The sequence below is a fragment of the Sceloporus occidentalis genome, unplaced genomic scaffold (assembly GCF_023333645.1).
Source record: "Sceloporus occidentalis isolate IW3139 unplaced genomic scaffold, rSceOcc1.0.p SCAF_13, whole genome shotgun sequence".
NCBI lineage: Eukaryota > Metazoa > Chordata > Lepidosauria > Squamata > Phrynosomatidae > Sceloporus > Sceloporus occidentalis.
In genome coordinates, this window is record NW_028316993.1 from 13,330,244 (window position 1) to 13,345,237 (window position 14,994).

General features: G+C 44.0%; 1 protein-coding gene across 5 annotated transcripts in view; it reads right to left on the reverse strand.

The window, feature by feature from the left end:
- Positions 1-8,959: 8,959 nt before the first annotated feature.
- NFYC (nuclear transcription factor Y subunit gamma) overlaps positions 8,960-14,994 on the reverse strand; it is a 41,403-nt gene continuing 35,368 nt past the window's right edge. For 4 of the 5 annotated variants that reach the window (XM_089478558.1, XM_089478561.1, XM_089478560.1 and 1 more), the window contains exons 6-10: positions 14,811-14,984; positions 14,004-14,162; positions 11,257-11,364; positions 9,791-9,850; positions 8,960-9,331 (exon numbers count right to left, since the gene is read on the reverse strand). In XM_089478558.1, coding sequence (XP_089334684.1) covers positions 9,212-9,331; positions 9,791-9,850; positions 11,257-11,364; positions 14,004-14,162; positions 14,811-14,984 — 621 coding nt within the window. In that variant the 3' untranslated portion in view covers positions 8,960-9,211. The remainder of the gene's footprint in view (positions 9,332-9,790; positions 9,851-11,256; positions 11,365-14,003; positions 14,163-14,810; positions 14,985-14,994) is intronic. The other variant, XM_089478562.1, reaches the window with a different exon arrangement.

The window sequence follows — 14,994 nt, forward strand, 5'->3', positions numbered from 1 at the left end:
CTATGCCAAAGGAAGAAGTTCACAGCCTTGAATCTGGGAGGCTTGGGGACCACAGACTGGTTTCTCAATTCAAAATCCCTCTGTAAGACATGAAGTCCGATCCATGGCACTTCTCTCTGGCAAGAAGTATCTTGCTACTAAAACCTTATGATAGGTTCACCTTAGGGTTGCCATAAATCAGAAATGACTTGAAGGCACACAACAACAAACAAACAAAGGGAGGGAGGGAGGAAGGGTGGATGGAGAGATAGGGGAAAGAGCAATGTGGGCAATGACCTCCAGATACCATGCCTTCCCCTTGGCACCTGTTATTGGTTGTTTTATGAATACTTTGTATTAAGTAACATGTTTTATGTATGTAAACCGCCTCAATCTTCTGGGAGTGGAAGGGTACAAATACATCATCATCATTATTGGCACCTGGTTGCCAGAAAGGTTCATGTAACCCCCATGATGAAGAATGACAGCTTTTTACAATGTTCACCACTCCTTTTTTCCGTGCCTCTTTTTGAACGGACAAACCGCCGCAGATCAATTTCGTAACCGAGAATGGATATTTTGTTATGGCTTCCCTCCTCCTCCCCTCCTTTCTTTCTTTCATTCTTTTTGATCTTGGTCAAAAGCCAAAGAGTCGGAATCAATATGGCACCAACGTATCCATCAGGGTCTGTCATGGGTTTTCGGGAAGTTGGGCCGCCGCACTCTTTGCTGCTTTCACATCCCTCCTTAAGGCGGCTGCCACCGCCTTGTCTGCTTGGGGAGGGCTTGGACACTCCTCTCCTCCGCTTGATGAAACTTTTAAAAGGTTTTCCAAGGCCTGAGCTAATAAGAACAGGGAGTCCTCCAAGCCTGGAGCCCTCGATACGCCTGGGAATCGGGCTCCGCTTCCTGGCATGGCACTGAGGACAGAAATTTAATATTTCAGAGCTTCCTATAAGCAGGGTCATGTTACGGTGCAATGGCCCCAGGCCCATTGCAGGTTTGAGGGCTGGTCCCGAAGGGGGAAAACATTGCTTCTCTACCTTCCAGCTGTTCTAATTTAGCAGAACAGAACTGAATAATCCTCTGCCTTCCCACTTTTTCAGCTGCTTTTAAAATGTCCCGGTTTCACTCTCTTCCTCCCACTTTCACCTTTTACATTTGCTGTAAATTGAGTTCAGAATGCAAAAGTGGTTTGAATTTCAGCCAACTCACCAGTGCAGAAAGGAAAAGGAAGGAGTGGAGTTGTGCCTTTCTCGGTAAGTTCAAGGAGAAGCAAACTGCTGCTGCCTCTCTTAGCTTGGATGTTCTTCAGTTTAGTTGCTGCAAACTGAGTAATCAGAGTAATTTAACTCAGCTTTGCAGAGGAGAAAGGAAAGAGTGGAATCTTGCTCAGACAAACTGTTTCAGCCTCTTAGCTTGGGTGCCCTTCATTTTAGTTGCCGCAGACTGAGTTCAGAGTGCAAAAGTAGTTTGCAAGCCAGTGCTGATCTTGCTTGGCTGTATGTGTCATGGTTTTCATCTATGAAACTTTGGAGGGAGGAAATCTTGCCCTTCCCAGTAGGCTGAGGTAAAAGCAAACTGCTCCAGCCGCTCTTATCTTAATAGTTGCTTATCTAGTAGTACTTATCTTCATGTTAGTTGCTGCAAACTGAGTTCAGGGTGCAAAAGTAGTTTGCATCTCATCTAACTCAGCACTGCAGAGAAGAAAGGAAGAGGTGGAATCATGTCCTTTCCAGTAGGCAAAAGCAAACTGATGCAGCCTTTCTTAGTTTGGGTGTTCTTCCTCATTCATAACATTTGCCGTTTTGACTATGTATGGGACACATGCTCCTTGGCCACCTGTCTCTCTGTTTTCATCCCTGAAATGTTTCATCTGCTGAAACACCCTACAGTTCAAGAAGGATATTGAAAAACTGGAATACATCCCCAAAAGGATGATCAAGATGGCCTGGAAACCAAGTTTTACGAGGAACAACTGAGAGAAGTGGGTCTGTTGAAGAAAAGAAGACTGAGCATTGACATGATAGCCATCTTTAAATGTCATGCAGTCGATGGAACCAGATTGTTTTCTGCTCCTCCAGAGATTGCAATACAAACCCGCGCATTTAAAGGCAAGGGAAGAGATTCCATCTAAAGATTAGGAATAACTTCGTTGACTGCAAGGGCCTTTTGAGAATGGAACAGACTGCCTTGGACTCTCCATTTGAGACAGTTTGCACAGCCGTATCTCAGGAGAGCTTTGACACATGCAGCACTGGTAAGAAACTAGACATCCCTTATGTTCCCTTGCAACAAAGTTGTTGTTGTTAACTGCCCACAAGTCAACTCCAACTGATAGTGGCCAAGAAAATTCTATGATAGGGTCACCTTAGGGCTGCCATAAGTCGGAAATGACTTGAAGGTACACAACAACAACAACAACAACAACAGAGGGACACATCATGAGATTTTCTGGGGCTGAGAGTGTGTGACTCATGCAAGGTCACCAAATGGGTTTCCCTGGCCAAGAATTGAACCCTGATCACCAACACTCAAACCACTACACCGTGCCCGCCAGATAGGCCAATGTTATTAGGGGGAAATATGCCCGGCTTGTGTGAGAAGGCACTTTGCCAGCCTAATACCAGGATGGGAACAAAAGTTCCTCCGGCCAAAGTCCAGGCCTTGATTCTCCAAGTTAAATCCCAGAGAGGGAGCTGGGTGGGTTGCAAGGATCAAAGAACAGAGAAGGTCCATCTAGTAGACCATGAAAGAAATGGGAAGAATAGGTCATTGTGCAAAGGCTGCTCTCTGCTGGAGGAGAGGAGGAAAAGCAGCCATGTGTTTCATCTTGGTTGCTGTTGTTGTGTGCCTTCAAGTTGTTTCCGACTTACAGCGACCCTACGGCAAACCTATTATGGGGTTTTCTTGGCAAGATACCTTCAGGGGAGGTTTGCCCTTGCCTTCCTCTGAGTCTGAGAGAGTGCGACTTGCCCAAAGATACCCAATGAGTCTCATGGCCAAGCTGGGAATCGAACCCGGATCTCTAGAGTTGCAGTCCGATGCTCAAACCACTCCGGCTCTGTTTCATCTAGGTAGCGTTGTCAAAATCCCTAAGTCCCATCACTTCAACCAGTAAAATGTTAGGGAGATATTTCTACCAGCAAAGACAGTACTAAATAGATAATCGAGAGGAGAGGCCAAAAAATGTTGATATAGTCTAGTTTTCATGCCCCTCTTCTGGCAAACCTCCTCTGAACCAATCTTGCTATGAAAACCCCATGACAGGGTCGCCATTCCACTGCGGGGATCTTAACAATTGTGAAGCTTCTTTGGAGCACAGATTTTGCTTTTGCTCTAAATGTTGCGCTGGCCAAAGTTTTCAGACTGCTGATCTCCCGTTCAAGCTCCAGTCTCATCTCAGGGGAAAAACCCTATCGCTTAATCGTTCCGCTTCCTCCGCCTCGCCACATTTCTCCTCAACTTAGCACAAATCAATTCTTTAAATAAAAAAAACCCCTGGGACAAAAAAGGAGAGACAAAGAGGTATATTCGTTTGCATAAACATCACCCAAGGAATTCGCTACCCTCGCTCTCCGAGAAATCATATTTCAACATTGCAAGTTCAGAAACAAAGCGGTGGACAAATGACCCTGGGGTAGCTTTGAACAAAAGGGAGGCTATATCCACAGGACACTAACAAGAAAAAAGGAGATCAATGCAATTAAATGGGCTCGCCCCTAATCGCTTCTGGGATTAGTAGAGTCGGTCCAACTCAATAGGAGGCACTCAGCCAATAGGAGCACAATTCCAAAGGTTGCAAAGGACCTGGAAAGTTTAGAAGCAACTCATTAGAAACAACGGAGGGATAGGTTTTTGTGGGTTTTGGAGACTATGTGGCCCAAAATTTAAAAAATAATAATTAAATTTTAAAAAAGAAACCTATTTTTAAAAACATGTTCATGTTTTTTCCATCCCTAATTTATACTGCGAAGCTCGCACTATTTTATATAGGTTTTCCTATCACTTTGGCTATAATGTTTGATCCTGAGAAACTGGTATATTGAGCATTCTTTGTTGATGACCTCCGTCCTTTCCCCTCACAAACTACAGTTCCCAGCATTCCCTGGGGAAAGGGAATAACCTCCAAAGTTATTTCAGTCCAGGATGGACGCATAGCCCAAGAGCGTTACGTAAGGTTTCTCTGTAGGAGCCGCAAGTGGACAAATGGACGCGGGGCAGAAGACGGGAGGGAAATAGAGATATGCAAAGTTCCTTCTCAAGTTCAGAATTGGAACTGAATCCGGAGGGCCTTCGTGAGACAAAACAGCTGCAGGAACTTGAAGGAATTTCAGTAAGATTTCCAGCCTTTAAGGGGCAGACTGTAAAGTTTTTAGGACACCAGCAATCCATTCCCTGAGATTTTAGGTCCAAAATCTAAGCTTGGACAGGTCCTTATGTTGTCACAGGGGAAGCAAAGACTGTGGCAGTTGGATTTTAGACCAACTGGTTGCAGAAACAGATACAAAGGGAGTCCTAGGTAAAATCTGGCTAACCAACTAATAAGACAACTCACAGCCAGGAGACACTTTTGTGGCAGTTGTGCAAGTAGCAAAATGCATTCTGCAGCTACAGCAATCGCCCACAGTTCTGCTCCTTGTATTCCAAGTGAGTTGCACATCATCTTCTCCGATCCTGCTATAACTTGTGGAAGGTTCACATACCACTGACTTGTATTTCCTCGGGTTACTGCAACACCAAGGCTCATCATGAGCTGCATTATTGGCACCCCAACTTCTTTGTTGTTGTTATTTGCCAACAAGCTGACCTCAATTTATGGTGACCCTATGAATGAGAAACCTCTAAGATCTCCAGTCTTGCAAACTCTGGGGCGTGTCCTCGTCGATGAATCCATCCACTTCTAATGCTGTTAAAGTATGAGCCATGTATGCATATTATAAGACTGCACATTACTTGAGTTTATACATAACACCTCATGCCACCCCACATTTGTTTTGGAATGAAACAGTGAGTTGGCAACACAGTTTGACATTAAAAGGGGTCCCCAACCCTAGAAAAACAGGTTTCGGTGGGAGAGAGAAAAAACCATTTTGCATCCAGTTCACAGTCAGTCAAGATGGCATATATGTAGCTGGTTTTCATGCGTTTGGAGTAGTTTACAGGTCCCACAAAAAATTTAAAAAATCACCTGTTCCTTCCAAATACAGTTTCAATGCGCTTTGGTGAAGTGCAAAATGGAGTAGAGGTGTTGAATGCATCCAACACACCACAATTTCTTGGGACAGACAGCAGTGTTTCCCAAACTTTGATAGGGCATAGTCACCATCCATGTTTGGACTCACCAAGACAGATAGTTTATCTTGAAAGAATCCCAAACATGAGACATATTCGTGACAAACACACCTTCTTTCACAACATGAGATTCAGCAACCACAGAGCTGCACAGTTACCTAAAGGAGACAGGAAAAGTCTGAGACTATTTCTTAGCTACTACATCCAAAATCCCAACTCAAAGAGAAACCAAAGTCTTGGGCCCTCTGGTGGCTTCAAAAGAATTTTCTCTGTTTTATACTTTGCACAATACCTTCCAGACTCTATGGACCATTAAAACTGTAAACCTGAACAGATCTTCTCCCAAGCTATAAAGAAAAAAACTTGAGATCCTATAAGCAAGGCTTGTGTTTTTAGGTTTTTAAGACTTAAAAGAAATCACAGAAACCCAAGACATCATAGCAGTGGGGGATAACCCCAAAAGATATATTCCCACTTGCTAAGAGTGGAAATTATCTCCTCAAAGATGGAGCTGTGATATTTACTACGTTGGTGTGGACACAGCGGCCTTGTGCCTTCAAAATCTTATGGTTTCGTTGCTATACAGATGAATGCAGATCCATTTAGTAAATGAGATACCTTAAGACTGAATCAGTGGATGACACAAGATATGTGGATACTGAAGGAAATTTATTACACACAGTTGCATGATAACTGAGTCACCAGATGAAACTGCAGCTAGAAAATACTGTATATACTCATGTATAAGTCTAGAAATTTTAAGTCAAACACCTGACCCCAAAAACCTGGGTCGACTTATCCACCGGTCAATGTAAGTACTGTACTTTAATTCTTATTTTTAAAAAAGGAACCATGCCCTGGTGAAAGGTGAGAGCTTCATCTCTTTTCGGAGCACCTTAAAAAAGCGTCAGTCTCCTCTACTATCTCATCCATCCAGTCTTTAGGCTGAGCACAAAACTCAGTCTTTAGGCTGAGCCTGTCAAAACTTTTAAAGACCTTTAGCATCGTTTTCCTTTACTTCAGCCTTTACGTCCTTTCTTATGTGCTGCTACATTTTACCCTCGACTTTTCCACAGGCCATATCAAAATCCATAATTTTGGCTCCCAAACCTGCCCTCAACATATACATGAGGCCGACTTATAGTCGAGTATATATGATAAGAGTGCCTTTTGTGGCAGGAATCTCCAAATGGGTGCAGAAGGGTGAGTTAGCCTGTTGTGGGAGAATTGCTATAGCGCACTGATAAAATCAGCAAATTAAACAAGGAATCCAACTTACACACTTCCTAAGGAGGCTGCCTACTGTCTCCCTTTCTGGCTGGTGATTTGGTGATCTTCTATTCAACCATTGGGATTCAGAGTTAATTCCAACCTGAGTGGCAATTTAACATCGTGTCTCTACCTATGTTGATCTTCCTACCTGCCAGGAAATACGGCAGAGAACGCGTGGGTTTCTGTGGCCAAGCAATGATTCGATCCTGGGCATTTGGAGTCATAGTCCTAATGCTCAAACCAGTACACCGTTCTGGCTATGAGAGATTCACACTTCCAATATTTCTGAGCTTAACTAGGAGCTTGAGATACACCTGTAGAGACCCTTTTTTTGCCAGATAACATTTTTTTTGTTTTCAAATCTTCTTTTGAAACCATTTCCACACAAATTGCCAAGCTTAAAAGACTGTAACAGACTGGATCTCTGGCCAGCTTTTAGGACTATTCAAATGCTTCCGCTAACCAGTAAGCACAATTTCTTCCCCCACACTTTCTTGAGTTGGTTCCCCCTGGACCATCCAGATGTCTACAGAAACAAGATGCCGACGCTGGACGGTCTTCCTGCTTTCGCAGCTTTTTTTACAGTCCAACTGAAGGGGAAACCATGACTGTCAGCTATTTCTTAGCACAACCATCGTTCAAAGGGAGAAGAAGAAGCTTTCGTTTCTTAAAAAAGGAGGTGGTCCTACCTACTAAGCAGCATGGCAAAATCAACACATTCTGCATGTGAAATTATTACATCTAGATTTTTAAAAATGTGCCACAATTCAGTCTAACTCAAAGCAGAGGTAGAGGTTACATGATGTTTTTGCCTAGCAGTGCTGACACAACTTACAGCATGATCCCTAAAAACACCTATTGAAAGACTGAGATATAAACCTGACTCGAGTCCCATCTCTGTTAAGGAATTCTTGTTGTTGGAAGCTTTACAAGCAGACAATACAAGTGAAGACTCAGAACACTTGAAAATATGACACAAATGTTAGATACTATTACAATGTGCAGGGAATCACATCTTGGCTGAAACATCAATGTGGAGAGGTTGTACAGTGGGCCCTCTCCTTATGCGGGGATCTGTTCTGGATCCCCCTGCGTAGGGGAAAATCCACCTATGCTCGAGCCCCATAGGAAATAATGGGGTGCGTGCATGTGGCGGAGCGGCGTGCATGTACTGCAGGCACATGCGCCACTGTTTCCCTCCCAAGCAGCTTCCGCATAAGCTGAAAGCCATGTAAAATGCATCTGCACATGGCGCAGGCGCACTGTATTTGAAAGCAGTCATCTTAGCCACCATCTCACTCACTGGTGCATGCTATGTATTCAATTCTAGGTCAGGCCCACAGTGTGAAAGCAGGTACAGACCAAGGGTCTAGGCCTGGACACATCTGTAAACTCCAATGAACACATAGGAATAGGTGAAAAGAGCATGAAAAATATAGGTGATGAATAAAGAGTACACCGGACAGAGATAGAGACTCATATTATGGGTTTAGGCAGCAAGACATTCCCCATCCCTCATGCCATCCCAAATAAGAATTAGATTTGACAGTATGGATGGACAATGAGCTACTAGACTGATCTTTAATAGGTCAGGGCCAAATCTACCAAGTGAACTGCCTCAGGCAGTAGATTCTGGGGCCATTAAGTGGAGCAACTTGTCAATTTTATCCCCGGAAGGGAAAGTCATTTATATCTCCTACCTCGAGGGACCCAAAATGTCTATGGCCATTTCTAATCAAGCGGGAACTCTTTGGGGTTGTGTTCAATTGACTGGAGAAGCTGAGAGAGAGATGAACTACCATTGGAAACAAAAAAAAACAGTTTATTGCATTTCATGCAACTTTTGAACACAGGCATTGATTAAAATTTATACAGATTGTTCTTTTTTTTAAAAAAAACACCAAAAACAACAATGAACAAACTTCACACCTTGAACTAAAAACGTACATTTGCATGTCCAGAACTCTTCTAAGTAGTTCCAAAATAGATTAAGGCCGAAATATAAGCCTTCAGAAAATAGGTTTAATACATGAACAGCTGGCTGTTCTGCCTTCTGTTATTTTAATTCGAAGCTACCGATAGCAATATTTCAGTCTGGGACAATTTTCAGGCTCTTCAACCATCTCTTCCCTCCACACACATACACACTCATACCCTTTTTTGACTGAAATAAACAAAGAGACATGTCCACCTAATACTAATGCAGGAACGGCACAGGATGAAAATCCTGGCAGCTGCGATGCATTGAAAAGGGAGGTGGACAAAGAGTCAGAAAAGACGCTGGACCACTGAAGAAACTACAAAACGAAGCGCAGTCACAGCACTCGGCAACAGCCCTACAAAAATCATCAATTTATTCAGAGAGGCATTGTAGAGCAATAAACGATTTACAATTTCCTTTTTTAAAAAAAAAAAAAAAAACAACCCACACATAATAATAATAATAATAAAAAAGGTATACTGCGTTGTTGTCAGTTCATGGGGTATCCTTTTTTTTGCCCAAGAGACTGAAGAAGTTCATATAATACAACAAAGAGCGCAGCCCTTGGCAGCTGTGTTTCAAATGAAGATGGGGAAGGGTTGAAGGGGAAGAGAAGAGTTAAAGAGAACCCCAATTGGTTGGTGGCGCATCAATCCAGTTAGTGGGGCTCCTGCCTGGATCAGTTCAGTCTCCTGTAACCTGTGGGGCCTGTCCATCTGTCGTCTGATTGGTGGATTGGATGAACATGGGCTGTGTGATGTCCTGACCGGCAGGCATGGTCACTTGCTGGATCTGGTACAGTTGCTGCAAAATAAGAGGCAAAGAGACCCATTGATCCTTCCCACATGTGGAATTACAGTATCTTAAGAAAAACCCAACCCTACTACTATATGGGCAAAAGCAGGAGCCACTCCAACCACTATGGCTGCTCATGCCACATGCACACATCTGTAATCTTTGTTAGTCAACTCAGAGTAACTCCCAATGGCCAACACCAACATGCATTTTCTCCATATTTAGGGAAGGACTCAACAGCATGGAAGCAACAGCACTGTTTACCACCTTGATTTCAAAGGAGCAGCTAAGAGTCACAGGAGGAACTTCATACAAGCTACAGCATGAGCTTTTTCGAGGCATTAGTGAAAAGTGTGGCAAGGAGATGGGACTTCTCCAGCCTCTTTCTGTTTGGGCAACACTTAGGAGGTCCACCTCCTCCTGGAGTGCTCCAACCACATCCACCACCATGGGTCCCAAGGCTCATACCTGTCCATCTGTAAACTGGCTGAACTGCTGCTGTCCTTGTTGAACTTCTGTCTGTGCAATCTACAAAAAAAAAAAAAGATGGGTTTACTGACTCTGCTGCTCCATCCTTCAGGGATAGGAGTAGATTAAGCATGGCTTAATTGCAAACCAAGAAAGGGAGAATATACAGAAGGCTACATTTTGAGTGCTAAGGCCCACTTGACCCCACCAGCAAAGCTTTTCTTCTCTGGCTGGTGCCTGAGCCACTTGATGGTATTAACACCTTCTTGCCCTCATCTGAGTAACTTCCTGATGGAAAGAACAGACCAAATGTTCCACAAAAGTACAGCCCCTTGCAAAACAAACTTTAGCCAGAGAGATCACATGGACCAGCACTACCTGCGTTTGAAAGGAGGGAGAGGGCAAGAGGATAATGACGGCAGCTTAATATACATGTTAGACTTTCCCTGCACTTTGCAAGTGTGTTTTCTGGTTGTGAAAGTTAAGCATGAAAGCACTAAGTAAAAGAAAGTATTAGAAAGGAAGTAGTGGAGGAGATCCATGGGGTGTGAAAAGGGAAGACTCAAGACAAGACTTTTCAAAGACTTCATATATTTGAGTAACAGGCCTACTTTCTGAGACAGCTCTTATTTGGAAGGGGACAGAACTGGTGTAATTGCATGGTTGGGGACATAGGCATGGCTTGCACCATGACTGAGACAGGAGAGGAACCAGTGTTTAAAAGGAGGAAGCTATGTGTGTATGAACAATGAAGAAGGTAGAGATTCATTTTTTAAAAATAATAAAATGGTTCCCCTACGTTGTAGGTGAAGGTGTACCCTAGGTCAGAAAAGAACTGAAGACTACTACTATTCAGGATATACACGCAAAAGGAAGGATGCATTTAATGAACTTATTTAGCAGTGGCAAAAATAGTTCTTGCAAAGCCTGGGAAATTAGATACAGCGCTTGCACACAAAAGAATGACAATGTCAAGTCTGGCAGGTGGCCTAAACAGAAAAGCTGACCTATACAAAAGCTGGAAAGGGGGGGGGGGGGAGGAAATCAGCTTTAGTTCCATTGGCAGAAAGTTTGTGACAAGGTAATGGCCCAATTTCACATTCCAGTATCAAAATGCCAGGTTGTATCTTTTTTCTTTGTTGTGTATCCTGAAAGCAGCCGTTCTCTGCAAACATCTTCCCCGCCCCTGCCATTTAGTTAAGGGAATCATTTCCGGGAGTTGCTTTTAAGGTGACAATTGTGTGTGTAAACCTGCTTTGATATGTATGGTGGAGCAGGGCCAATGCTAACGTCCCCCAGGTAGCTGGATTATTTTTATCTTAATTAAAAATGGCAAGCACCAGGAACTCGAGTTCTGGAAAGCAAGCTCTTTCCTTGCTTCAGTAGCCACACCTTGGGAAAACCGGTGACTTTCCAACAGGGCTATTTTAGCAGCTATTAGCAACCCTTTGGAGGTCAGTCTGTACCTGCTGCGTGTTTGCTGCAAGTGTCTGGATCTGGCCCTGGACTACCTGGGTGCCAGAAACGGGCTGGGCTAGGCGGATGTACTGCAGTTGGCCGGCGTTGAGCTGAACCTAGAAAGAGTGGGAGGGAGGAAAGGAACACAGAGTTGGTAACCTGAAGCACCTGAGCCTGCTCCCTTGTTTCTAAGAGACACAGAGAAGAAAACACAAGCAGGAGGACTGATGTGAAATGTGAACAGATCCCCTGATGGCAGTGGACTTCTCTCTGCTATTCCCAGCCCAGCAGCACCACAGAAGGAAAGAAATTTACCCTGACAGGAAAGAAAACCATGGAGGAATTTCCAGCTTCAGCCCTGAGTGGTAGAAGGCACCAGGAAATAAAAGGTCTTTGTGCCCAACACCAGACTTCTCCCATTGCACCTTCACAACGGAAGGACTCCTACCCCACAAACACACACACACACCCTGAAGTGCCTTACCGGACACTTATACTGCCAGCTTTCCTGGTTGCGAGGAAGAGAAACCAAAGATGGGGCATTAATGTCTGGCAGGAAACTGTCACACATTTTCCCCACCCCATAAAAGAAAAAAGGCAGAAGCAAAGCATAGATTTAGAAAGGTACTGAGAGGGACCCCTGCAAAGTTACTAAGTAGTACTTTATTTCATGGCTTCTCTATTTTCACCAGTCGTCCCCCGACGAAAGCTTATCTTGCAGAATATTTTCTTCCACAATGTTCAAGACTGGTATTGGAAACACCAGTAGAACCTTATGCCAGAAGGAGCAGAAAAACGTGGGGAGACAATCATGGGCTTTTGCGTGACAAATTTAAAATGTCTTATGAAAAAATAAAATAAAGACAAGTTGGTTGAGCTCTGCTTGGTGGAAATACTCGACCTAAATTTCTTGACTTGTCCGAACACTACCTTGTGGCACACTGAAATATTTAACTTATGCCCTACCCTGTTCACAAAAAACCCTTACCCTCAGATACTAGTATGTTGTTAGACATGAAAGCATCTTTTTAAAAAAGGAAGAGGTAAGGAAAAATAAAGAAGTGCCTTAACATCTGCTACCAGTGCCTCAAACCTCCTGAAGGAGAAATTAGGAAGCTGAGTTTTCCTGTCCACTGATTTCTTCAAAACACAACATTTGTCGCTCACAGCAACCACTGAATGCAAAGAGCCCCCCCACACACACACACACACAAAATAGATGTTTCATGTCAGCACTCTATCCATATGTCTCTCCAGCCCTGAAGTATGCTGGCAAGTGTTTGAAAAAAGAGACCCCTAGTTAGACTTTAACTAGATTCCAAATGGACATGGCCCATTTTCAGGTATTTAACTTGTTGCTTTGCTGCACATAACCAATTTGATTTTTTTGTTTTTGCCTCAGAGGAGAAGAGTTATAATTAAATACTCCCCCTTCCTGCAACCAGCAGCTTTTAAAGGGCGAGTTTCAAGAAGTGCCTGCAAAAATACATTTTGCTATGTTGAGGAGGGACTATTTTCAAAGACCTGTACAGAACTTGTGTAAATGTTCGGCATAATACTTTAAAGTGATTTTTATTTGGGAGCACACAATGCGATTTACTGCCAAAATGTTCTGCATGGGAGAGACCAGTGACAGCACTTCCTATTCAGAGGAACAGAGAAGGTGGGTATGACGGAGATGTGTGAAAGTCAAGCAGGTGGTTCAGTGGATGGATGTGAGAAGGCACGAGGGCAGGACATGTTTAAAAATGTTTGCACTCAGGTCGCTTTGTAACACTTGCTTAATCTTCCAAGCCCTGTATCACACTGGAATAAAAAAAACAGGAAACCTGCTCCACCTCCCCAAAGAACTGCATGTTATGTATATAGCCTGCTGTTCCCTGGGTAAGGATCCATGGAAAGGGCCAACACAGGCGTTCCTCTTAAAAATCAGCTTCCTGAGAAAGACACAGGAAGAACCTCTTGAGCTGGAAATTCCTTTGGGTTCCCTGCCTTTCCAGTTTCCACCAATAACAAACACCTTTTGCAAAAGTCACAATTACAATAACTGCTCATTTGTGGACTTTTTGGATTAAGGATTTTTTTTGGTTCTGCTGTAACATTGTTCCTCCCCCAAAATGTCAGCTCTCTGAAACCCAGATGTCATGTATAATCCCCACCACCCACTACCAGCAGATACAGCCAACTCTTTTGAGAGCCACCTAGAAAAGCTAGCAGTGGTTAAAGAGAGATGGCAGAAGGTAACTGATGGAAGCAGGAAACATAGGCCCACAGACAGCCCTGGAGGAAAGAAGAGCTTGCACAGAGGACAATGGAAAGTGGGTATGGATTTTAGAGAGACAGATGATTCAGATATTCAGAAAATACTTGAAGATGTGTCAGGGGTGTGTTGGGGGTGATAAAGTTTGCACTTTCAAAGGCCTCTACATGCTAAAGGATGCCCTTTGTGATGACAGCTCCAATGACAGGCGGAAGACTTTACCTTAACTGTCTTCTTAATAACCTATATGCATTGCAGATAGCAAAGCAAATTTATTACTTCAGGGAAACTGTATGAGGTGGGAGCAATCCATCATACAGCCCTTTCTTATGGAACTGTACATTCCTGCACATACCATGTATGCTTTTTCTGAACCTATGAATCAGAGTAGAAGAGGACTTGGAGAGAAAAATTAGAGTAACAGAAGTGGCTTGATTCTGTGTGTGTGAGAGAGAGAGAGAATGTGGTGTTGGCATTAGCTGTCAGGTCTCTCACCGGTATTTGCTGGATTTCGCCTGTGTTGGTGATGATCTGCTGCATGACTTGCATGGTCTGTCCAGTCCCGCTCTGCGCCGGCTGTGCCTGCCCTTGTGGCTGCGCCTGGACAATCTGGACCTGCTGCCCTTCACCTACTTGCATGGTCACAGGAGTAGTCTGAGAGGAGGAAGCACAAGAGAAGCATCCTCAATTTGGTGGTAGTGAGGAATCTCATACAAACCTTGAAGTCCAGCTGTTGACAGGCAATACATTGAGGTCCCCTCCAACACACACACACACACACACACACACACACTCTCTCTCTGACACACAAGTCATGCTGTACAGGTAACAGCTGCTGCATTTTCAAACTCCCATGCAATCACAGTTGGGGAAAGAAAATAGAAGCAGAAACAATCAGTGGTGAGGAAAGTTGGCATTTTCTGCTGTTGGGTTAGAACCCAATGTAGAGGTCTGGTAGATAAAGAACAGGTGGCACCCGGGTATCTGGATGCACAAAAGCGCATCTGAGTTGAACAGAAATACCCATGGTATGGTGGCACAGATGAGGACCCAAATGTTGCACTTCTGTAGATCTTCTGTTTCAATTTTAAGAAGATGGTCAGAGGCATACCCCTGCACACTCACCTATTACACCACCCTTTGTAAGTCAGGGAAGCTTATGAAGAGCTTACGCCTTGCAGCTTTCCCTCCAAGCTAGCCCTCACAGACTGACATAGCGCAGCCAGGACACAGTAGGCTTAAGCATCAAAGAACACAACTGAAGATACTCTCCAGTCTTGCCCGCATAGAGAGAATACCCACCTGCCCTTGCTGAGGCTGTGCTATGATGATCTGCCCTGGCTGGATGGTTGTCGTGGAAGTGGTCGTCTGCTGTCCTTGTTGCTGCCCTTGCACCTGGACGGCTGCAGGTTGTTGAGCAAGGGTGAAGTAGTACTGGACAGGCTCTGCTGGGGTCACAGCCTGGCGCACTTCCTCCTGAGAAGAA